At 36.5% G+C, this 27,074-nt stretch overlaps 1 protein-coding gene across 1 annotated transcript in view; it reads left to right on the top strand.

The window, feature by feature from the left end:
- Window positions 1–9,117: 9,117 nt before the first annotated feature.
- Window positions 9,118–27,074, top strand: part of CCDC88C (coiled-coil domain containing 88C) — a 277,418-nt gene continuing 259,461 nt past the window's right edge. Inside the window, exons 1-2 of the mRNA XM_053697556.1 lie at window positions 9,118–9,552; window positions 18,542–18,642. Of these exons, the coding sequence (XP_053553531.1) occupies window positions 9,493–9,552; window positions 18,542–18,642 (161 nt within the window). The 5' untranslated portion in view covers window positions 9,118–9,492. The remainder of the gene's footprint in view (window positions 9,553–18,541; window positions 18,643–27,074) is intronic.

The following is a 27,074-nucleotide window of genomic DNA, read 5'->3' on the forward strand; positions in this document are numbered from 1 at the left end:
GAAGGAGAGCAAAAGAGGGGGAGAGAGAGCAAAAGAGGGGGAGAGAGAGCAAAAGAGAGGGGAGAGAGAGAGCAAAAGAGAGGGGAGAGAGAGCAAAAGAGAGGGGAGAGAGAGCAAAAGAGGGGGGAGAGAGCTCAAGAGGGGGGAGAGAGCTCAAAAGAGAGGGAGAGAGAGAGCAAAAGAGAGTGGAGAGAGAGCAAAAGAGAGGAGAGAGAGAGCAAAAGAGAGGGGATAGAGAGCAAAAAAAAGGGAGTGAAGAGAGAACAAAAGAGGGGGAGAGAGCAAAAGAGAGGGGAAGGAGAACAAAAGAGGGGGAGAGAGCAAAAGAGGGGAGAGAGAGCAAAAGAGAAAGAAGGGAGAGAGAACAAAATAGAGGAGAGAGAGCAAAAGAGAGGGGAGAGAGTAAAAGAGAGGTGAGAGAGAGCAAAAGAGGGGAAGAAAGAGCAAAAGATGGGCGAGAGAGGGCAAAAGTGAGGGGGGGGAGAGAGTGAGTAAAAGAGAGGGGGAAGAGAGAGCAAGAGAGGGGGGGGGAGAGAGCAAAAGAGAGGGGGAGAGATAGAAAAAAAGAGAGGGGAGAGAGAGAGCAAAAAAGAGAGGGGGAGAGAGAGAGCAAAAGAGTGGGGGAGAGAGAGAGAGCACAAAAGAGAGGGGGGAGAGAGAGAGAACAAAAGAGAGGGGGGAGAGAGAGAGAGCAAGGGGTGGGACCGCTGTACTGCAAAAAATGGCCTGTGTAAATGGGCTTTAGGACTAGTATAAATATATATAAATACAGCAAACAAAAAACTTGCACTCTCTGGTCTTTCCAAAACAACTTTTACTGTGAAAAGTAAGTGACGTTTCGGGGACAAAGTATCCCCTTCCTCAGATGTACTTACATACTTTGTTCCCGAAACGTCACCGACTTTCACAGTAAAAGTTGTTTTGGAAAGACCAGAGAGTGCAAGTTTTTTGTTCGCTGTATTCATATTCTGCACTAGCACCGTGGCAGTTGTTGGATTAAGTGAGAGTGCTCTTCCCTGCTAAATAAAAAACATAACTTATGTAAGAACTTACCTGATAAATTAATTTCTTTCTTGTTGGCAAGAGTCCATGAGCTAGTGACGTATGGAATATAAAATCCTACCAGTATGGGCAAAGTTTCCCAAACCTCAAAATGCCTATAAATACACTCCTCACCACACCCACAATTCAGTTTAACAAATAGCCAAGTAGTGGGATGATAAAGAAAGGAGTAAAAAGCATCAACAAAGGAATTTGGAAATAATTGTGCCTTATACAAAAAATTCATAACCACCATAAAAAGGGTGCGCCTCATGGACTCTTGCCAATATGAAAGAAATTAATTTATCAGGTAAGTTCTTACATAAATTATGTTTTCTTTCATGTAATTGGCAAGAGTCCATGAGCTAGTGACATATGGGATAGCAATACCCAAGATGTGGAACTCCACGCAAGAGTCACTAGAGAGGGAGGGATAAAATAAAAACAGCCATTTTTTGCTGAAGAAAATTAATCCACAACCCAAAATATAAATTTATTCTCATAAATGAAAGGTAAAAAATTAAAACATAAGCAGAAGAATCAAACTGAAACAGCTGCCTGAAGAACTTTTCTACCAAAAACTGCTTCCGAAGAAGCAAATACATCAAAATGGTAGAATTTAGTAAATGTATGCAAAGAAGACCAAGTTGCTGCTTTGCAAATCTGATCAACTGAAGCTTCATTCCTAAAAGGTGATGTGTTGTTTTCCAATTCTAATCCTAGAAAAACAAATTCTTTCCTGAAACAAGTGGGAGTGTACAAATGCGGCATGAAGAGATGCCAAACCTGCAAATATATAACATCAGGAAGAAAAACCTTTAAATCATTTTCAACAGGCGAAACTTTTGAAATAACTAGATTTTTTAATTGCAATTCCAGTTATGTCATATACGTCCTGGAATGCATTTGTGGGGTACAGTACGTGGGTCGCACCTCCAGAAAAGCTAGAACACGTTGGGGGGAACACTGGCGCAACTGCAAAAACTGTAAAAAGACAACTATTAAACACAGTATACCTGAACATTGCCTCCAGAAACATGGCGGCAACCCTTCCATCTTCAAATTTTATCCCATAGATTTCATTCCTCCTTCTACAGATTACAATAGATTGGTTTCACTTAGACAACGTGAGACCTTCTGGATACACAAACTGAAAACTTTACATCCAGCAGGCCTCAATTCAAACTTGGACTTAGCTGCCTTCAACTAATGTATACACATTGCTTATCTTTCTATTCAATATACAATCATGTATACACACAGGAATAATACGTTCTTTAGACATGATTCATTTCATATCCTTACTCTAAACTCTTCACTTTTTCATGTGCCAATGGTTCTAAAAATATTTCTCGCCCTTTAGATAATAATTAAGTTCTGCCTCATTTAAAATCAACTGTTATCAAACATTACAGTTTTGATATTCAATATTTACATTACACCATACTTTCACTCTGATTCAACCTAGGTTTATTCGTTTTGTATATCCCAACTGCAAAAAAAATCTTATGCTCATCTGATTGCCTTATACACATATATATTTCATGTGGATTCTAAAGGCGAAGTGTTATCTTACAAAGGATTCATGTATAAAGCCTCTTTAACAAACGACAATATGAGAATTAGGCTTTAAAGAACGGTTCATGATCAAAATACCCCTTTACCTTTATAGACTACTGACAAACACTATTAGCGTTCATACATATATTGAAAATCTAACATTTTTTTCAACAAACGAGAACAAAAAGATCTGGGATATCAGCAGATTGTTATTCCAACAAAAAAAAAGAAAAAATGAAAAAAACCTTTTCATATTCGGCTTGTTTGCGGTTCTTTTACACAAAGGTTATAATTGTTTTTTATCCAATCACTTCAAAAATATTGGTTTTGAATATAATTCTATCCAACCGATATTACCGGGCTCCTGGCTACACTACATACAGCTGAAATCTAGGATCAGGGAAATAGGTAGACCACCTTCACACACCGAACTTACCCCCTTCGAAAAGCTATGCCTATCAACAAACAGAACTAAGGGAGCTATATCAATTCTATACAGCTTACTAAATACTAATAGCTCAGGAAACAAATTAAATTTTATAGAAAAATGGGAAGAGGAGGGACAGTTTGTAAAAGAGCCTCTAGAATGGTCTGAAATTCTAAAAAAGGGTCAGGCATGTTCTATCAGCGCCAATTTGAAAGAAAGCTATATTAAGGTGGCATATAGGTGGTACCTACATCCCAGCAGAACACAATGGACAGATAAAACCCCCAAACATTGCTATAGAGGCTGTGGAGATGTCGGCTCCTATACACATATGTGGTGGTCTTGTACAGAGGTGCAGAGGATTTGGTCACAAACCAACAATCTCCTAACTGAGATACTAAATAGACAAATTACTCTAAATAGGGAACAGGCTCTGCTGCACTTCCCGATTGAGGGCCTTACCAAAGCTAATTCAAAGTTGGTGGGAATGATCTGCACAGCTGTCAAGACCACAATTGCAAGGTTCTGGAAGTCTTCGGTACCTAGCTTCACCCTCATAATAAATAAAATTAAGTATTATTATCAAACGGCAGACATTTCCTCCACCTTACTTGACACTAGAATAGAGTTCCTCCAGATTTGGGAGGATTGGATAATTTGGATAGATACACAACGAATGAAGAATAGACGTAGCATACAGGTAACGGAGGCTACACAGACAGAGAGAGTGGCGAGACAGGTTGATGCCCACTAGTGACACATGTTCTTGACCTTTCACTCCTCTCCCTATTGAATGGGAGATTCTATTCCCCTTCTTCTTTTTCTACTCTTTATTATCCTTTTTCTGTTTCACTCTTAATATCTTACTATAAGAGAACACAAATAAGAGAAAATGTTTTGCAATAGAAATATACAGGGTCTTCCCCCAAAGATGACGAATAATACTATGGCAATAATATGATCTACTATGTGCGTAATGGTGGACCTGTATGAGTGTAATGGTTCATCATGATTGTACCGCATTCTCTGTATAACAAGAATTGTCACACTTCTGTATATGCTAAATATGTCATGGAATTTGTTATCTTTTTCTCAATAAAAAAATTTTTGCGTTAAAAAAAAAAATATTGGTTTTGAAATCTTTTCTATTTTTTATTGTCAAATATACATTTTACAACTCGCATCTTTTAACATAACAATTTTAACATTGTATTGCATTGTAAACCAAGTTAATTCTTTTGGTATTACATACTTTCTCTCAATCCTGTAGAAAAATGTTTAACAAAATCGTCTCTTTGTAACAATGTTACCAATGTGCTCATTGGTTCCTTTTTAATTCAATCAGGTGATACGCACACCTTTTTAAATGTACCTTTTAACAATGTTTGTAATTGATCTGATGAAACGGCCAGGAGCTAACGGCCGAGAAATGCGTTATCAGCTCCATTAAACACATTTCCTTACCACTCAGTCTGGACTGTGTCCCATTTTTATACACAAAGAGACGTGACAAAATAGTCTTTTAACAGCTCACATTGGCCATCGGCCATCGCATAAGAGGATTTGATCCCGGTCGGGTAGAGGAGGCACCTTGCTGAGTACGGCTCCCAATACCATCAGGGCTATACCGGAGGCCATCCTGACCGTGAGACGCACACGGACCTACACCATACTGCATTGGTCAGCGTACTGACTGCTGGGAATGTCAGCCTGCTTGTCTGCACTTTTTTAACGTAAAGTGCCACTCCGCTTGTGAGTACCTGCTTTTTGGTTTATACTATACCTTTACACTGCATAGAGATATCTGCACCATGAGGCGCTCTCTTTCTCTTTTCACTACTTAGATATCTGAGTCACCGACAGCACCAAGAGAAGCAGCCTCGCTACACAGAAAGTTTTTTGGATTCTCTCAAGACCACTATTTAATAACGGACTTTTGGGTTTGCATTTACAATTTATGTTGGAACTTTTTCTCATTTTATATCAACAGCGACCGTTACTTATCACATATATATTGGTTATTTCTAAAAATTTCTAGTTAAAATTTTAGTTTATTTTAGACATCACTGTGTGTATATATTATTTTCATTTTATTTTTATATATTATTTTTTTTCCTGATATAACAAAAGATTTTATATTGACCTTCACTTTTTTACCACCACTATTCTTTAGGGGAATATTTTTCAGCAACCTACACCAATCGATCTACCAAACAGACACATTTTTTTGGCGCACCCTATTTATGTATTCTTAGAAAATATATAACCCCTTCTCTTCATTCCTAAAAGCCCACGAAGTGGAGACTGATCTAGTAGAATTAGCTGTAATTCTCTGAGGCATGGCTTGACCCGACTCCAAATAAGCTTGATGAATCAAAAGCTTTAACCACGATGCCAAGGAAATGGCAGAAGCCTTCTAACCTTTCCTAGGACCAGAAAAGATAACAAATAGACTAGAAGTCTTCCTGAAATCTTTAGTAGCTTCAACATAATATTTCAGAGCTCACACCACATCCAAAGAATGTAAAGATCTCTCCAAAGAATTCTTAGGATTAGGACACAATGAAGGGACAACAATTTCTCTATTAATGTTGTTAGAATTCACAACCTTAGGTAAAAATGTAAATGAAGTCCGCAAAACTGCCTTATCCTAATGAAAAATCAGAAAAGGAGATTCACAAGAGAGAGCAGATAATTCAGAAACTCTTCTAGCAGAAGAGATGGCCAAAAGAAACAACACTTTCCAAGAAAGTAGTTTAATGTCCAAAGAGTGCATAGGCTCAAATGGAGGAGCCTGTAAAGCCTTCAAAACCAAATTAAGACTCCAAGAGGAGCGATTGATTTAATGACAGGCTTGATACGAACCAAAGCCTGAACAAAACAATGAATATCAGGAAGCTTAGCAATCTTTCTGTGAAATAAAACAGAAAGAGCAGAGATTTGTCCCTTCAAGGAACTTGTAGACAAACCCTTATCCAAACCATCCTGAAGAAACTGCAAAATTCTAGGAATTCTAAAAGAATGCCAAGAGAATTTATGAGAGGAACACCATAAAATGTAAGTCTTCAAAACTCGATAATAAATATTTCTAGAAACAGATTTACGAGCCTGCAACATAGTATTAATCACAGAATCAGAAAAACCTCTATGACTAAGCACTAAGCGTTCAATTTCTATAACTTTAAATTTAATGATTTGAGATCCAGATGGAAAAATGGACCTTGAGACAGAAGCTCTCTAACGGAAGTGGCCAAGGTTGGCAACTGGACATCCGAACAAGATCCGCATACCAAACCCCATGAGGCCATGCTGGAGCCACCAGCAGCACAAACGATTGCTCCATGATGATTTTGGAGATCACTCTTGGAAGAGCTAAAGGCAGGAAAAATATAAGCAGTTTGATAACACCAAGGAAGTGTCAACTGAAGAAACTGGGTGTATTTGTAGGTCGGGTTTTGAAATTACGCCTATTACTAATGTATATTGGTTTGCTCGGAGCGTGCCTGTGTGCCTAGGTGAATGCAAGCGGAGTGCGAAGAATTTTCTTTCAGATTTGCGCAATTATAGGTGCAGATTGCTTACATAAATATGAAGATAGGGTCGTATGCGTAGTTTTGGCCGCAATTGCGGGTGGATTACTTTGATAAATCACCCCCTATATCTATCTATTCTATGTAAACAACACTATGTAGGTCTCATTCACTAGGACTCAATTTCTGTCCAGTACTACATTCTTCAATATGTAGTAAGGAAAAAAATAATTACAACTCTGAGATGTTGGTTGTATCTACTATTTGGGCTCTATTTATCATTCATTTTAGAATTACGACTTTCAATTCTCCTATGAGCTTGCCGCATCTCGCCCTTGCAAAGGCGCACATGTGTGCCAATATTTATCATTAAACCGGTAGTATTTTAACGCTGATTTCCATTGTCGAGATGCGGCGGATTAATGATAAATCTTGCCGCAATTTTTTAGAATGCGCCTTATTTATCATTAAAACAGCTTTCAATGTCGAGTATTTCGAGCCAATAATGTTTATATCAATTTTTTTTTTATCCTTTGTTTTTTAATAACTAATATATTAATACTTTTCTAAATTGTTTAATCCATTTGAATCTAATCTGCCTTGCATTACATCCTCAATATTTAATTGACATATATTCATTTTGTTCTTAAAATATTGATTTGTAATATATATAAATATATATGCATGTATATGTTTTTATCTCATAGCTGACATGATGCAAGCCCCCTTGGCATGCCCCACATGACACATGACTATTGCAAAAGTGTTTCTAGTGTTTCTAGGGACAGTCTAGAAATAATACGTAAATTATTGCGATTGGACCTTTATTAATATGAATAAAATTTTAAATTTACTTTTCTCGTGAAAAGTCCACAACGGGGCAAAAACAATCTAGGAACTCTTTGCCGTCTCCGTAACATATTTCGATCATTTTCACGATTTTCCTGGGACTGAGCAAGAGAAATAGCGGCCAAAATAAAAAAAAACTCCATCTTCTATGAAGAAAATAACGGAGTAAATTCAAAGTTCTCCTACATGGTTATGGAGTATTTTCACGGTCGGATTTATAGGAGAATTATAGGTTCTCCTTTGGCGCAAAATAATGATAAATATGATTTTCGTCGATTCATTGGGAGTATTTCTAAAAATACGACCGAAATACATTATTTTTTGGCTGTATTTGGCGCACCTGTGCGCCTTGGCGAGAGCGAAAAACTGGTCGCATTTTTAGGTCATATTACAGCTTTTTTTGGGCGTAAAATGTGTTGATAAATCGGAGAATAAATCCGACAGAGTAATTATAGGCGCAAAAGTAGGAGAATTATGATGATAGAGCCCTTTGTCTTAAAGGGACAGTAAACCTTAAAAATAATGTTATATAATTCTGCACATAGTGCAGAATTATATAACATTATTTAAGTGCTATAGTTCTAAACAGCTTTTTTCCCTTTTAATATGTAAAAATTATGGCGCTTTTACAGACCCGCTCTCTGCTCTCTTCTGAGCGGGTCTGTAATATTTAGTCAGCGCATCGGGCCAGCTGTATAGTCACAGCCCGGCCCGACCGCGCCATAGCACTAAGTGCAGCTCGCTCCTGTCTTATGGCGCGGTCGGGCCGGGCTGTGACTATACAGCTGGCCCGATGCGCTGACTAAATATTACAGACCCGCTCAGCAGAGAGCGGGTCTGTAAAAGCGCCATAATTTTTACATATTAAAAGGGAAAAAAGCCGTTTAGAACTATAGCACTTAAATAATGTTATATAATTCTGCACTATGTGCAGAATTATATAACATTATTTTTAAGGTTTACTGTCCCTTTAATTCATTAATGCGTCAAACTTCTCAAATTCCTGTGTGCATATGAAGCATATTCACTAATAGTTGGAGAGCCCCGTTGTTATTTATTGATACTGAGTAAATAGATTGGTTTCATTGATAAACTTTTTTTTTTTTAAAGCTCTAAACTGTAAAATACTCACTTTTAATAATCATTTTTAAGTTCTCACTTCCCTGCGTGATCCTATGGAGCCTATTCACTAAAGAGTGAAGAGCTGTGAAAGTTTTAGTGAATGAGTTCCGAGTGACAGTTCCAATTGACTTGTTAGTACAGAATCCCAGACTAACTTTAGCACCCATAACTCTATCAGTTACTGAGGTAATTTATTTGCACAGAGCGTGCAGGCACGGGATTAGTATATTTTTATTTGGTGTAACAATTTATAGTTAGTGCAACCACCCCCACTACAGAGCACACATGCGTTATTGTAGACAGACTGAAAACTTGTCCCTTTTTTCAGAATCCAAATCCTAAATAAAGCGCCATGAAAGAAGCCCAGCAAAGGAAACATGGTGTGTAGAAAGGGAGGAGACAGGTGCAGCTCTCCCATGGCACCGCTGCCTCCCGTGCCCCACGCCTGGCTTTGTTCACCCCTCTCTCGCTCTAGCTAAAGGGGTCTTATTCTGATTGGTTGGCTCAGCTCCCTGCCCTGCCTACTCTGTGATCCCATTGGATGTTACAGATGCCCGTCTATTCCCCAGAGCTTTGCACGGTTGCTACAGGTACTGTGCATGCAGCACATGTAGTGTGAGGACGCTGGTGCAGCTCTCTGGTTTATGTGAACAACTTTATATTTACAAGGACTTTTTCTTCCGCTGACAGACTACTTGCTGCAAATACAAATCAAAGGAGAGTATTTATAATTACACTTCAGCACAGGATATAAGCAACAGTCAGCAATACGGATTTATTGCACTTTATATTTAGCTGAGCCTCATTCTTGGTGGGGAGGAGGAGGGGTGAGGGTGTGCTTGGACTCTCCCCCCTGCAGAGATGAGCCTCTCATTGTTGTGTTCCTAGCAGGGACACAAGATGGGCTTCTCTTCTTCTTTGTATAGATTCTAAGCCCAGCACCCATCCAGGACATAATACAACATGGATATTACAATTTCTGAACTCATGGACCAGTTCCTGGAGAGCCCACTGGTGACCTGGGTGAGTTGCGATCAATATGACTTTGCTAGATAAGTGCACCTCACCCTGTATCATGCAAGAGATTCAGTTACACTCCCAGCACTTCTTAATATTCTCTACACAAAATGCTTACAAGGCATCTTAGCAACAACTTTTTATTTATTTTTTTGCAAACAGAACCTTGCCAGACTGCAACGTAAAACAATTTAATGTATAAACCATCTGATTTTAGAATTAGTTCTTTATTTGGTTCATGGTTTTATACTTTTTGTTTTAAAACTTGTTTTTGGAGGGAGCTGTCCATTCACTACAGCTGAATGAACTAAACAATTCTCCTTTCTAGCCCACCCTCCTGTTTGTGTAAAAGCTCTGGGTTCCTTGTACTGCTATTGTAACTGGGTTTATATCACAGATAATATATGCCTGTAAACATTGACTTTTTATTTTGGTAAACAAATAAATAGAATGTTTATGGAAGAAATAGGTTTCAGCAAATATGCACAATCCTAATTGTTCTGTTCTATAATGTCCTTGTTCTGGGATCACAGGGACACACATGTTTATAACAAGCAATACAAAGTGTCACATTTTATTATCATTAACACACATATACTTTATAACATAAAAATAGACTTTCTTTCAATAAGGCTGAGCAAATTTGACATTTATGTTTACACAGCTGTTAAGGTTAAAAAAAAACACACAAAAAACAGTGGTCTGCAAAAAATGACTTGTACTACCTATATTTTGCATTTTAATCCCCCCCTTTTTTTTTATAAACTGTTGATTTTGAACTGTGTGTGAATTGAAGGACAGGAGAGTCACATGATCTGTTGGGACATTGTAATGAAATATGAAACACATCATTATTCTCAGTTTATACGCTTTCTCATCTTTCAGTTTGTTTTTATCTTTATTTCCTGCAGACAGGGATAGTTATCAGAGCCATGAAAAAAAAACAATTCAGGTACTAGAATTCTGTCACATCAACCCAACTTTATTTAACCCCTTTAAAGACCTATGCTATAAACTCAAAAGCAAATTCAAGTCCCTTTAACTGGACAGAGTAGATTAGGGTTGTATAATCTAAGGCCCAGTACTATATTCTACATAATACCTGCTAGTGAGCTGTACTTCCATATATATAATGTTTATGTTTTAATTTTACCAGGAACATTACAGCATATTACCATGTCAGCATAGCTACTAAACACCTGTTATAGGGTTGTGATGTTTTAATAAAACATTGGTTGTAATAATCACATACAACTCCTCTGCTGTTTACCACTTGCATCACATAAAATGCCTAGATATGTGGTCCATGCATGAATTTGGGGATGGGTTTGCTCCTCTGTTATGCAATTGGGTTATCTGCAAACATCCAGTGGGTATATGGATGTGTTCTTCAACCTGTCCTTCAAGTGGCCCCTTATATGAAAAGTTTCCTGTTTTTGCCCTAGTTAAAGAAATTTGTCATTTACATTTATAATAATACACGTTATTTATGGGGTGTCCAACCTTTTTTCATGATATGCCTTCAAGATTTTTTTTGAAGTGAATACTTTTTTATATATATATATATATATTAAAAAAAAACCCAAGATGAACAGTTATTGGGCCTAATATATCACAATTGGAAAAGTGGAAAAAAGATGCATAATCTCATGCATGCCCTAACTCATAAAATGTGTTATTTTTCACACTATTATTAGTATTGGATAGATGACCTATGGTGGTGGTATCATGCAGCTTTTTGTTATTTATACCAGTGATATGTCGTCAGTTATTTCAGCCGTGTCTAGTGCTATTTTAGATGTGTCTGGTGCAACAAAAGCAGAGTTTTGCTCAGACAGGTGTCAGTGGTTAACCCTTCTTTGGAGATCATAGAAGAAGTGCAGTTTATATTTAAATTTATTATGTGTAAAATACAGTTGTACTAAGCATGGCTACTTTGAAGAGGATTATTATTATTTATTTATTTTTGGTTTAGAATAACTATAGTTTTTCAGCTTCAATATTTATTTTTGTTTGTTGTTAAGACCTTCATAAGTGAAGCTTGGAGGATTTTAGTTGTTTTTATTTTAATTAAATAAACCCTTTTCTAATGCATGCAAAAGGCACAAATATATCTGTGATAGATCCTTGCTTTTACTATATATATTATTAAAATGAAAGGGACAGTAAACTAAAACATTGTCATGCATACAAGAGAGCATTATTTAAACGTGGTTTTTTTTTTTTTCTTTAAGTTAAATCTGATTATTTTGAGTTTGAAATGAATACAAAGTGTATGTTTCTGTAAACCTGATCGTGGGATAGAAGCTCATTGGCTTATAAAGATATCTCCCATAACCCCATTGGTGGACTGCATCACATCCCACAAGCATGAAAACAAAAAAGCCACATCAGTATTCGCAAATAGAATATGAAATGATCTCGTTTAAATGTAGCAAAGAAAATTGTTTGCTTTAAAGGCCCTTTTAATATGAATATTGCATTCATTAAAGGTATAGAAAGGTCAGTATTGAAATGTGCATGGGTGCAAATAAGTTTTAAATAGAAACATATTTGTCATATGCTTCTATTAGCAAACATGTTTCTAGTGAAAACCAGTGTTTTTAAATCAGAATATGCACATATGCTGTGTGGCCTGTGCAATACGGATGTGCATTCCAATCATTAGCAAGGATCCAAATGCGGAAGTAAGGAGCCTCTTGTGCCCTTTGGATTTTTTTGTAGGCGGATTGATTCCTGTAAAAGATCCCTACTTTAAGATCTGGATTTTCACAGATCTTATAGTGGGGGATCTTTTACAGGAATCAATCCACCTACGAAAATATCCAAAGGGAATGAGCGGTTCCTTACTTCCGCATTCAGATCCTCGCTAACGATACAAATGCATATCCCTACGGTGCACCAGCATTCAAACACCACATATTTCTTTCATGTAATTAGCAAGAGTCCATGAGCTAGTGACGTATGGGATATACATTCCTACCAGGAGGGGCAAAGTTTCCCAAACCTCAAAATGCCTACAAATACACCCCTCACCACACCCACAATTCAGTTTTACAAACTTTGCCTCCGATGGAGGTGGTGAAGTAAGTTTGTGCTAGATTCTACGTTGATATGCGCTCCGCAGCAAGTTGGAGCCCGGTTTTCCTCTCAGCGTGCAGTGAATGTCAGAGGGATGTGAGGAGAGTATTGCCTATTTGAATGCAGTGATCTCCTTCTAAGGGGTCTATTTCATAGGTTCTCTGTTATCGGTCGTAGAGATTCATCTCTTACCTCCCTTTTCAGATCGACGATATACTCTTATATATACCATTACCTCTGCTGATTCTCGTTTCAGTACTGGTTTGGCTATCTGCTATATGTAGATGAGTGTCCTGGGGTAAGTAAGTAAGTCTTATTTTCTGTGACACTCCAAGCTATGGTTGGGCACTTTGTTTATAAAGTTCTAAATATATGTATTCAAACATTTATTTGCCTTGACTCAGAATGTTCAACTTTCCTTATTTTCAGACAGTCAGTTTCATATTTGGGATAATGCATTTTGATTTGACCATTTTTTCTTACCTTAAAATTTGACTTTTTCCCTGTGGGCTGTTAGGCTCGCGGGGGCTGAAAATGCTTCATTTTATTGCGTCATTCTTGGCGCGGACTTTTTTGGCGCAAAAATTCTATTTCCGTTTCCGGCGTCATACGTGTCGCCGGAAGTTGCGTCATTCTTTGACGTTATTTCGCGCCAAAAATGTCGGCGTTCCGGATGTGGCGTCATTTTTGGCGCCAAAAAGCATTTAGGCGCCAAATAATGTGGGCGTCTTATTTGGCGCGAAAAAATATGGGCGTCACTTTTGTCTCCACTTTATTTAAGTCTCATTTTTTATTGCTTCTGGTTGCTAGAAGCTTGTTCTTTGGCATTCTTTCCCATTCCTGAAACTGTCATTTAAGGAATTTGATCAATTTTGCTTTATATGTTGTTTTTTCTCTTACATATTGCAAGATGTCTCACGTTGCATCTGAGCCAGAAGATACTACAGGAAAATCGCTGTCAAGTGCTGAATCTACCAAAGCTAAGTGTATCTGCTGTAAACTTTTGGTAGCTATTTCTCCAGCTGTTGTTTGTATTGATTGTCATGACAAACTTGTTAAAGCAGATAATATTTCCTTTAGTAAAGTACCATTGCCTGTTGCAGTTCCCTCAACATCTAAGGTGCAGAATGTTCCTGATAATATAAGAGATTTTGTTTCTGAATCCATAAAGAAGGCTATGTCTGTTATTTCTCCTTCTAGTAAACGTAAAAAATCTTTTAAAACTTCTCTCCCTACAGATGAATTTTTAAATGAACATCATCATTCTGATTCTGATGACTCCTCTGGTTCAGAGGATTCTGTCTCTGAGGTTGATGCTGATAAATCTTCATATTTATTTAAAATGGAATTTATTCGTTCTTTACTTAAAGAAGTTCTAATTGCTTTAGAAATAGAGGATTCTGGTCCTCTTGATACTAATTCTAAACGTTTAGATAAGGTATTTAAAGCTCCTGTGGTTATTCCAGAAGTTTTTCCTGTTCCTAATGCTATTTCTGCAGTAATTTCCAAAGAATGGGATAATTTGGGTAATTCATTTACTCCTTCTAAACGTTTTAAGCAATTATATCCTGTGCCGTCTGACAGATTAGAATTTTGGGACAAGATCCCTAAAGTTGATGGGGCTATTTCTACCCTTGCTAAACGTACTACTATTCCTACGTCAGATGGTACTTCGTTTAAGGATCCTCTAGATAGGAAAATTGAGTCCTTCCTAAGAAAAGCTTATCTGTGTTCAGGTAATCTTCTTAGACCTGCTATATCTTTGGCTGATGTTGCTGCAGCTTCAACTTTTTGGTTGGAAACTTTAGCGCAACAAGTAACACATCGTGATTCTCATGATATTATTATTCTTCTTCAGCATGCTAATAATTTTATCTGTGATGCCATTTTTGATATTATCAGAGTTGATGTCAGGTTTATGTCTCTAGCTATTTTAGCTAGAAGAGCTTTATGGCTTAAAACTTGGAATGCTGATATGGCTTCTAAATCAACTTTACTTTCCATTTCTTTCCAGGGTAACAAATTATTTGGTTCTCAGTTGGATTCCATTATTTCAACTGTTACTGGTGGGAAAGGAACTTTTTTACCACAGGATAAAAAATCTAAAGGTAAAAACAGGGCTAATAATCGTTTTCGTTCCTTTCGTTTCAACAAAGAACAAAAGCCTGATCCTTCATCCTCAGGAGCAGTTTCAGTTTGGAGACCATCTCCAGTCTGGAATAAATCCAAGCCAGCTAGAAAGGCAAAGCCTGCTTCTAAGTCCACATGAAGGTGCGGCCCTCATTCCAGCTCAGCTGGTAGGGGGCAGGTTACGTTTTTTCAAGGAAATTTGGATCAATTCTGTTCACAATCTTTGGATTCAGAGCATTGTTTCAGAAGGGTACAGAATTGGTTTCAAGTTGAGACCTCCTGCAAAGAGATTTTTTCTTTCCCGTGTCCCAGTAAATCCAGTAAAAGCTCAAGCATTTCTGAAATGTGTTTCAGATCTAGAGTTGACTGGAGTAATTATGCCAGTTCCAGTTCCGGAACAGGGGATGGGGTTTTATTCAAATCTCTTCATTGTACCAAAGAAGGAGAATTCTTTCAGACCAGTTCTGGATCTAAAAATATTGAATCGTTATGTAAGGATACCAACGTTCAAGATGGTAACTGTAAGGACTATCTTACCTTTTGTTCAGCAAGGGAATTATATGTCCACGATAGATTTACAGGATGCATATCTGCATATTCCGATTCATCCAGATCATTATCAGTTCCTGAGATTCTCGTTTCTGGACAAGCATTACCAATTTGTGGCTCTGCCGTTTGGCCTAGCTACAGCTCCAAGAATTTTTACAAAGGTTCTCGGTGCCCTGCTGTCTGTAATCAGAGAACAGGGTATTGTGGTATTTCCTTATTTGGACGATATCTTGGTACTTGCTCAGTCTTTACATTTAGCAGAATCTCATACGAATCGACTTGTGTTGTTTCTTCAAGATCATGGTTGGAGGATCAATTTACCAAAAAGTTCTTTGATTCCTCAGACAAGGGTAACCTTTCTGGGTTTCCAGATGGATTCAGTGTCCATGACTCTGTCTTTAACAGACAAGAGACGTCTAAAGTTGATTACAGCTTGTCGAAACCTTCAGTCACAATCATTCCCTTCGGTAGCCTTATGCATGGAAATTCTAGGTCTTATGACTGCTGCATCGGACGCGATCCCCTTTGCTCGTTTTCACATGCGACCTCTTCAGCTCTGTATGCTGAAGCAATGGTGCAAGGATTACACGAAGATATCTCAATTAATATTTTTAAAACCGATTGTTCGACACTCTCTAACATGGTGGACAGATCACCATCGTTTAATTCAGGGGGCTTCTTTTGTGCTTCCGACCTGGACTGTAATTTCAACAGATGCAAGTCTCACAGGTTGGGGAGCTGTGTGGGGATCTCTGACGGCACAAGGAGTTTGGGAATCTCAGGAGGTGAGATTACCGATCAATATTTTGGAACTCCGTGCAATTTTCAGAGCTCTTCAGTTTTGGCCTCTTCTGAAGAGAGAATCGTTCATTTGTTTTCAGACAGACAATGTCACAACTGTGGCATACATCAATCATCAAGGAGGGACTCACAGTCCTCTGGCTATGAAAGAAGTATCTCGAATTTTGGTTTGGGCGGAATCCAGCTCCTGTCTAATCTCTGCGGTTCATATCCCAGGTGTAGACAATTGGGAAGCGGATTATCTCAGTCGCCAAACGTTGCATCCGGGCGAATGGTCTCTTCACCCAGAGGTATTTCTTCAGATTGTTCAAATGTGGGAACTTCCAGAAATAGATCTGATGGCGTCCCATCTAAACAAGAAACTTCCCAGGTATCTGTCCAGATCCCGGGATCCTCAGGCGGAGGCAGTGGATGCATTATCACTTCCTTGGAAGTATCATCCTGCCTATATCTTTCCGCCTCTAGTTCTTCTTCCAAGAGTAATCTCCAAGATTCTGAAGGAATGCTCGTTTGTTCTGCTGGTAGCTCCGGCATGGCCTCACAGGTTTTGGTATGCGGATCTTGTCCGGATGGCCTCTTGCCAACCGTGGACTCTTCCGTTAAGACCAGACCTTCTGTCACAAGGCCCTTTTTTCCATCAGGATCTGAAATCCTTAAATTTAAAGGTATGGAGATTGAACGCTTGATTCTTGGTCAAAGAGGTTTCTCTGACTCCGTGATTAATACTATGTTACAGGCTCGTAAATCTGTATCTCGAGAGATATATTATAGAGTCTGGAAGACTTATATTTCTTGGTGTCTTTCTCATCATTTTTCTTGGCATTCTTTTAGAATACCGAGAATTTTACAGTTTCTTCAGGATGGTTTAGATAAGGGTTTGTCCGCAAGTTCTTTGAAAGGACAAATCTCTGCTCTTTCTGTTCTTTTTCACAGAAAGATTGCTATTCTTCCTGATATTCATTGTTTTGTACAAGCTTTGGTTCGTATAAAACCTGTCATTAAGTCAATTTCTCCTCCTTGGAGTTTGAATTTGGTTCTGGGAGCTCTTCAAGCTCCTCCGTTTGAACCTATGCATTCATTGGACATTAAATTACTTTCTTGGAAAGTTTTGTTCCTTTTGGCCATCTCTTCTGCTAGAAGAGTTTCTGAATTATCTGCTCTTTCTTGTGAGTCTCCTTTTCTGATTTTTCATCAGGATAAGGCGGTGTTGCGAACTTCTTTTGTATTTTTACCTAAAGTTGTGAATTCCAACAACATTAGTAGAGAAATTGTGGTTCCTTCATTATGTCCTAATCCTAAGAATTCTAAGGAGAAATCGTTGCATTCTTTGGATGTTGTTAGAGCTTTGAAATATTATGTTGAAGCTACGAAATCTTTCCGTAAGACTTCTAGTCTATTTGTTATCTTTTCCGGTTCTAGGAAAGGCCAGAAAGCTTCTGCCATTTCTTTGGCATCTTGGTTGAAATCTTTAATTCATCTTGCCTATGTTGAGTCGGGTAAAATTCCGCCTCAGAGAATTACAGCTCATTCTACTAGGTCAGTATCTACTTCCTGGGCGTTTAGGAATGAAGCTTCGGTTGACCAGATCTGCAAAGCAGCAACTTGGTCCTCTTTGCATACTTTTACTAAATTCTACCATTTTGATGTATTTTCTTCTTCTGAAGCAGTTTTTGGTAGAAAAGTACTTCAGGCAGCGGTTTCAGTTTGAATCTTCTGCTTATGTTTTTCGTTAAACTTTATTTTGGGTGTGGATTATTTTCAGCAGGAATTGGCTGTCTTTATTTTATCCCTCCCTCTCTAGTGACTCTTGTGTGGAAAGATCCACATCTTGGGTAGTCATTATCCCATACGTCACTAGCTCATGGACTCTTGCTAATTACATGAAAGAAAACATAATTTATGTAAGAACTTACCTGATAAATTCATTTCTTTCATATTAGCAAGAGTCCATGAGGCCCGCCCTTTTTTTGTGGTGGTTATGATTTTGTATAAAGCACAATTATTCCAATTCCTTATTTTATATGCTTTCGCACTTTTTTATCACCCCACTTCTTGGCTATTCGTTAAACTGAATTGTGGGTGTGGTGAGGGGTGTATTTGTAGGCATTTTGAGGTTTGGGAAACTTTGCCCCTCCTGGTAGGAATGTATATCCCATACGTCACTAGCTCATGGACTCTTGCTAATATGAAAGAAATGAATTTATCAGGTAAGTTCTTACATAAATTATGTTTTTTAGTTAGTCATCAGTGGCGTCTCATTGTTTCATAAACTTAAGTGACCATTATTTATTTCTTATTCTAAAACCTAACTGCATTCCTCTCTGGCTTGTAAAATAGAACGTTGTCATTTTGTGTGACTCTACAAAATAAAATAGTAGCACTTGATTTAACTTGTTGCATTACAGTAAAGTGCCTTCTGTTTTTGTTTCTGCAGGTGAAAACCTTTGGTCCATGTGGGAATGAGAATGAAAGTAAATTGGCTATGTACATGGAACTGGTCGATGGGGTGTTCCTCAATAAAATCATGCTTCAGATGTAAGTAACTAGCAGGACGGCCTTCCCCTCCTCCCCCAGGCTTGTTCCTGTCAGCAGCTGTGGGTGAATGTTTCTATCATATGAGATCAAGTTCAATCAGCACTCTGCTTTCACTAAATCTTTGGTCAACCGTTAAATTAAAAATAAGTTTGTGTGCATAGTAAATAAATGCAATGGGTGTTAATAGAATTTGTTTTCACCATGTGATTAATGAATAGTAAGGATATAGTTTAGTTAATATAAAAGATATATGGAAGATGGTGATTGAATTTGTATGAACAATTATGGCTAATCTGCCAAAAGTGCTGTAAATCTTCAAAACTGTAACATTATGGAGTATGTATAAAGTTTATTTATTTATTTTTTAATATATTTATGGATGTTTAATTTCAATTTAAATTCTCATTTGAATATCATAACCACAATTCCAAGGTGTTGTTGAAACACTGTATGTTTGGAATTGGGGATAGACTTATTTGATTTTAATTTAAAGGGATACTAAACCCAAATTTTTTGTTTCATGATTCAGATAGAGCATGCAACTTTCTAATTTACTCCCATTATCAATTTTTCTTTGTTCTCTTGTTATCTTTATTTAAAAAGCAGGAATTTTAAAGCTTAGAAGCCAGCCCATTTTAGGTTCAGAACCCTGGGTAGCACATGCTTATTGGTAGCTACATTTAGCAAACCAATAAGCAAGCACAACCCAGGTTCGGAACCAAAAATGGGCCGGCTCTTAAGCTTTACATTCCTGCTTTTTAAATGAAGATAGCAAGAGAACAAAGAAAAATGTATAATAGGAGTAAATGAGAAAGTTACTTAAAATTGCATGCTCTATCTGAATCTTTAAAGAAAAAAAAATTGGTTTAGTATCCCTTTAAACTAAAACGGCACTAGTAAAATATAATCAAAATAACAAAGAAGCAATAAGTAGGTACAAAATGAATAAATACATATAAAATGACCCTCCTTTCTGAGTGTTGCAGCCATAGTCATATTGCCATTTTTGTGTTCATAAACAGAATTGGAGATCCTCATTGTTACAGACGAGAATTGCTTGATTTTAGACATGCAAACATGTTGCATTTTGTTGCTATATTTTGTGTTTTTTCTTTGTTCATCATTTGCTATATCGGGTATGACCAATCTTTTTTTCTATGAAGGGACAATTACTATTAGTGGAAATGGATGGAGCCACATTACTCACTTGCGCTAAAGATATCACCTCAAAATAAAATGAGAATATAATCACACTTTTAATAGGAACACTGAAGTAAACATTAAACTAGAGTTTTTTTTGTTTTTTTTATACATTACAACTGTTTGCCACCATTTTCTTGTTGAACTAATATTAAACCAGAAATAGTTCTCTTAAAAAAATCTAGTGTGTTCTGGTGGTAGAGAACGTAAGAACAGATGGAGAAGTGTGGGAGACAAACTTAGGGGCGATACTTTATTGTGTTGATTTAGGTATGTATGCACAACTATTGCCTTACTAGAAGATATTGACATTTGTATTATATTTTGCAAGAGTGTCTTCATTTTAATACTGAGCATTTCTCAGTTAAAGTCTTGTATATTAAATACATACATAAATAACAAACTTATACACAAATTACTGTATCCAATAGTTGCAGACTTTGCAGAGTAGTAAGGAAGTGCAGCAGATGAGTAAGAAATTAGACTTCTTCATAGATTTAACATTGAGTAAAATTTTTTTTATTACTGGTTGTTTTTGTTCCTGAGGGGTTTTCTTCCAATTCCCATAGGGATTCCGGCAGAGTTACGGTTTTCTGGGCCCAGCTGCTACTTCTGCAGTGTGCAGATCTGAGGTCCTGGAGCCCAGTACTGCATGCATAACCCGCACCAGCTTGCCTCCTCAGTGTGGGGAGGTAGTCTGTGTAATGCAGTATGGCTGTGTCCTTTTTAAATGTGCTGCTTTGAAATCTGGGTGGATTGGCGACAGTTGTAGTACCCATTTTACAATTGCCATCATACCCCAAGTAAAAACACGATGGCAAAGGCTGCAGCACTTATAGGGTACAAAATGCTCACGCACCCTGAGGCATGGGCTTGTAGAGCCTGTGTTAGATATTTTACAGTTAGCTCATAGGCCCTGCTTTTTCAAAGCACTGCTTAAAGTATAAAGATTGGACATCTATAAAATCACAACATTAATTACAGTGCATCTAATGTATTGCCAATATCTAATCATATCTCCTCAATACATTTATTTACGTTTTACATTTGCATTTTTGAAAAATAATCAAGCCTTTTCTGATGTTTTACTGCTAAACCCATTGTTGCCTTTGTTTAAAGTTCAGAGTACAGCTTTTACTAATCCTGCCAGTGTTTACTTTGGCATTAAAAGGTCCTTTCTGAGGTAATAAATGCAGAATTCGCCCTACTGAGACCACACCAGTATGACTACTACTGTACAAGTGTACATATATAGCTTTTTTTTCTTATTATCCCCTGATCTAGGCAATGCACATAGTGTGGGTAGCAAGAGCATGCTCGTAATCGGCAGAGCAAATTATGCTGCCTCTGTTTGAATGAATTTTAAATTTGAAAAAAAGAGAGGCTACAGAAGTTGTATGATTGCCTACCAAACATGCAAATACCAAACATCCTTTTAGTAGATTTCTTGGAATTTTTTTTATAGATGTGTGAATGGTGTAGAAGCATTGATATGACTTGTACAGTGCAATGTCCCATTAAAACTGGGCTTGACAAATTCAGGGTGCCAGCTCTCCTTGCGCTTTATTTATTTTGCTGCTTAGTTTTTTGGCTATTCCACATTTATCTTTAAACAGACAACACAATTTGTTCCCAGGTTTCTAAATTTGAAATAGGTTTGTCAGCTCCTGCCTTAGATAATACATGACATCTTTTACAGTATGACTTAACTGGTCCTGGCATTCCAGGAGAAATTATTCCTAAGATTGGCCCCAGTTTGTAACTTTTTTTCGATTGTTCTCCATATATTTATAAGATACCATTTTTCACTAACTCTTATAAATAGATCTGTGATTTGTCCTATATTGTGGCTTCTAAATGTTATATTAAAGGGACATTGTACTATTTTTGTATCTTGTATATGAAATTGTACATTTTTTTTCCATATGGTTTTAATATGCTTATCTATTTACATTTTAAAAGTGAAATTAACTGCAGTTGCAACTTTGTGTACAACTGACAAATGGGACAGAGAACATGTTTGAGTACGGCGTCCCTTTAATTTGTTAAAGGGTCATAGTAGTCGAAAAATCACATGCTCTAATTCATTAGAGCATGTAATGTTACGACTATTGACCTTGCACTTCTGTGTGTTTAACCCTCGCAAAGGGGTTAAACACACAGTAGAAATACCTATCGGGACCAGCAGATCCAATCAGCAGTGCTAGTTGTCGCACGGCTCAGCTGTGTAACAAGCACTGCTGACTGGATCAGCGGCTGTTTCGACCAGCAGTGCTCTGCAGGTCCCAAAGGTACTTCTACGAATTAGAGCATGTCATTTTTGTAACTATTCTAGAGCTTTAACTTCTTTTGTAATTGTGATATTTATATAAATCATTATTTATATATTTAAAACTGTATTTTTTACCAATGGGACTGTAACTTTATTATATAGCTATACAGGTTTTTCCCCTTACTTTTGTATCAGCCTTTCTTTACATACAATGTAATAGATATCCTAAGTAATCTGCTGCATCTCTTGTTTAAAAGCTATTTGTAATGTACACTCAAAGCTCTATCTTCAGAGTATTTTGAAGACTGCAAAATCATGTTTCAACCACTTCCTCTCCCTCTGAGAATTAGTTTATTGTAAAGTAGCAAGTTTAGCTGTCCATGAAGCCACTATCATTAGTGCAAGATATTTTAGATATGCTTATGTGAATAGTGGTCATTAATGATGTTCTCTTATGTCACGTTACTATAAGGAAGCCCTTTCTCTTCAATAACTACACGCTATCAACAGTTGTAATGGCTGAAAGGGACATAAAACCCAACATTTATTTTCTTTCATGATTCAGATAGAGCATACAATTTTTAAACAATTTTCCACTTCTATTATCTAATTTGCTTCATTCTCTTGGTATCCTTTGTGGAAAAGCTAGCTGGGTAGGCTTAGGAGCTGGGATTTGGCTGCTGATTGGTGGCTTCACATATATTCCTCTTGCCATTGGCTTACTGATGTGTTCAGTGTGATTCCAGCAGTGCATTGCTGTTCCTTAAATAATGGATATCAAAAAATAAAAAAATAAAGAAAGATAAATAAATTGGAAAGTTGTAAAAAAAAAAAAAAGTAGGCTATATAAAAATCATGAAACAAATCGGTGTTTTTATATCTATTTAATGGAGCATTTAATACAGTAGAATAATAAAAAAACAAACAAGCAATGCAATTGTGTTTTTAAAGATATTTTTTATAGATTGTAAGTTCCCACGGGAACAGGGCCCTCAATTCCCCTGTATTTGTTTGTTTAATTTTGTCCGGTATCTTATTGTATTGTATCACTGTTGTACTTTTTATTTTTGTACCCATGGACAGCGCTGCGGAATCAGTTGGCGCTTTAGCAATAATATTAATAAATAATTTGTTGGCTCAAGTATCATGTGACAACCATCAGCTTATTACAGACTCCTAAATGAATATGCTGTGCACTCCAGCACATGCTCAGTTGGAGCTGATGCCTCAGTGTGCAAATAAAATGACTGTTAACAATATCATAATGGAAGTAAATTGGATTTTTTTTATTACATGCCCTATCTGAATCATAAAAGTTGTCATTTTTACTTTTAGTGTCTCTTTAGTTTTAACCTCTAGACCCCGTTAGGGCGTTCAGTGCCGTCCTAACAGTGCTGTGTTTTAATGTCGTTAGGAAGAAAGGAAATGTTCTACCTTTTTATATGGCTTCATGTAGCCTCCTCTTTTTGCGCAATGAAAAATAGGACCAAAAATGGTCCGGCTCCTTAGCTTACATTTCTACTTTTTCAAAAAAAAGATACAAAGAGAAGGAATAAAAATTGATAATAGATATACTTCTTAACATTATGTTGTGCCCTGTTGCACATTAGAGCTGTCTTATATGTGGATAGACATCCTACATTGTTTGAGATATCTATTGCTCAATTTGAAACTACTCTAACCTTCAGACATATATTGTTGATGTGTATTTCCCCTTATGTCCTGTTATCTATGTGCCTCAAGCAATATCTTTGGTTTTTTTATATATTTTTTTTGCGATTTCTGAGGCCTCGATTTTCACGTTGAGTGATTTTTTTTTTTTTTGTATAATTTGAAAATTTCAATAAAAATTATTAATTAAAAAAAAAAAAAAATTGATAATAGGAGTATATGAGAAAGTTGCTTAAAGTTACATGCTTTATCTGAATCGTGAAAGGGAAAAAATGTGGGTTTCATGTCCCTTTAAGTCAGATACACAGCACCTTCACCCAAGGTAATCCTGAAAATCTGACCTGTTTAGTGTGCCCTGCTTGGATTTGAGAGACTGTAGAGGAGCAAATTACCTACACAATAGAAATATCAGCGTGTGTGTATATATGTGTATGTGTGTGTGTGTATATATATATATATATATATATATCACAAAATAACAAGAGTATTGCATAGAGCAATGATACTTTTTTTATTGGACTAACTATACATTTATAAGTTGACAAGCTTTTGGAAGAGTTCCTTCCTTTATCAAGTCTAAAGAAATAATATTACTTTAGACTTGATAAAGGAAGGAACTCTTCTGAAGGTTTGTCAACTTATAAATGTATAGTTAGTCCAATAAAAAAAGTATCATTGCTCTATGCAATACTCTTGTTATTTTGATATCTAAATCTCTGGACTAACACAGCTACTCCAATCAACGTATATATATATATATTCCCAAGGGTCCCACGCACGGCAAATGCGTATAGAGAACCCCAAAGCACATCAGAGCCTTTCTCAATGGAGGCTCTGATGTGCCTCCATTGAGAAAGGCTCTGATATGAGCCGAAACGTCTGTATTGGGCTTTTTGCTTATACATTAAAGGCTTATTGGATACAAATCCCTGTTTGATGTGCCTTCTTTGGGACTTCCTGTATACATATTCTAGCAGTGCACCAGGGTGGTTAACTGTTGGAGTGTGCCGTTTCTATCTACGCGCGTGTGTATATATATATATATATATATATATATATATATATATATATATATATATATATATATATATATATATATATATATATATATATATATATATATATATATATATATATATATATATATATATATATATATATATATATATACATATATATACATATATATACATATATACACATATACACATACATACATACTGAATGAGCATTCATACTGTGAGCATTCATAAGAGTATATAATTACGATTTTAATTTTCAGAAGAAAAGCTTTGTAAGTCATGACACCTTGACTACAGAGAGAGACACATGGGAAGTAGGGATGGGCAAATGTTTCGCAACATCAAAAAATGAAACGAATTTTAACACGTTCGTTCAAATCAATTTTCGAATGTTCGGTTTCAAATTTTACGATTACATTCGAAAATATTAGTTTTGAAAAATTCGAATTTATATTTGTAATAGTATTTCTAATGCTTTCTTTAAATGTAATATTCGAAATATGCAATATTCTATATAGAAACATTCAAAATGATATATTTGTATCTGTTATGTATCAATTTACTAGATTCCCGCCCTACCACATGAACTAGTATTTGTTAAATAGAATGTTAAATTCGAAATTTCGAATGTTGACATTCGAAAGTGACATTCGAAAACTGTAAATAGCATTCGATTATAGAATTTTTAAGAATATTCGTTCTTATCAACATTCGGATTTTTAATTCGAATTTCAGTAATAACATTCGTTCTAACATTCGAATTCGGAAATTTACACATTCGCCCATCCCTAATGGGAAGTATTCATTGGCTAAGTAGGATAAGCCCAAAAATGTTTGCTTTTTTTTTTTATAGGAACATACAGTAAATATTTAATCCATTTTAAAATCTTCTTTTAAATGGTACAATGTAAAAATATAGTACAAACCCAAAACAAGCACAATGTCCTTTTATTATTATTTATAAAAGAAAGGAATTTACAGAGAGCCCAGACTACACTTTTTTTGTATAGCTGCTAAATATCGCTAATGCATATATTACTTTGTATTTTTACAGCCTAGGATTTTATTGGCTTGTTTAGATGTGAAATAATTCACACTAATACTTTTATACTGTACATGACTACAATTTATTATGAAGGTCACTTACATAGTCTAAATTAAGAACTAAAAACATTTGTGACATCAGGTTAATGCAGCAAAGGCTTTTGGTTATTTGACCTTTGGGGTTTCTGTGGGCAGCTGTTGCTGATTAGGGCCACCCTAACTGCATTCTGCCAGGCTCAGTTTTGTTGCATGCTGTAAACGGATCTGTTGACAGAGCTGTTCAAATATGTTCGGAGATCCCTTATTGGATTTCTTGTACACTGCATATAAATATTATACAGATGAGAGAGCGCACCCCAGAACAAGCTGTTAACACCTCTTTAATGGGATTAGTGAGTTTGCTAGTACAGAGGCTTTGGGATATACTTGATCTAACACATATGTTGTAGGGTATATGACATAAATTTATAGAGTAATTTATTTTTGTTCTCGTGTGTTTTTTTTTTTTTTAAATTTGCTGGAGGTTTTATAGGAAGTGACTGGTGCTTGTTCTTATGTTAAACCCCCACCCTACCCCAGTAAAGGTGCCACACAAAATGTGAATAGGTGCATTTCAAACACTATGTCTTTAGAAGCTATACACACCAGTCTCTTAGCAGGCATGGTGTTTGAATACTAGTGCACGGGCCCTAACAGGATACGTGCGTATGCCAAAGGAAAAAAGTAATATCTTTTTTACTAGAAGCATTTTTGCTAATAACATATTCTGTTTTAAATTGAAACACACCCATGCACATTTAATTTTTGACCTTTCTATCCCTTTAAATCCTGAACAAAAAAAGTAAGCTTGTTTTAGGTAGTTTTAAAACTAGAAAAAAAAGATGTATAGTGTGCGTGTGTAATAAATAAATGTGTGTGTGTAATAAATAAATGTGTGTGTGTAATAAGTGTGTGTGTAATAAGTGTGTGTAATAAGTGTGTGTGTGTGTGTAATAAATAAATGTGTGTAATGTGTATGTAATAAGTGTGTGTGTAATGTGTATGTAATAAGTGTGTGTGTAATGTGTGTGTGTGTAATAAATAAGTGTGTGTGTGTGTGTAATAAATAAGTGTGTGTGTAATAAATAAGTGTGTGTGTAATAAATAAATGTGTGTGTGTGTACAGTCCTATGCACTCACTGTGGGTGCATATGGTGCTTAATTAGGTAATGTAGCATATCCCA

This window comes from Bombina bombina, chromosome 1 (genome assembly GCF_027579735.1).
Source record: "Bombina bombina isolate aBomBom1 chromosome 1, aBomBom1.pri, whole genome shotgun sequence".
Taxonomy (NCBI): Eukaryota; Metazoa; Chordata; class Amphibia; order Anura; family Bombinatoridae; genus Bombina; species Bombina bombina.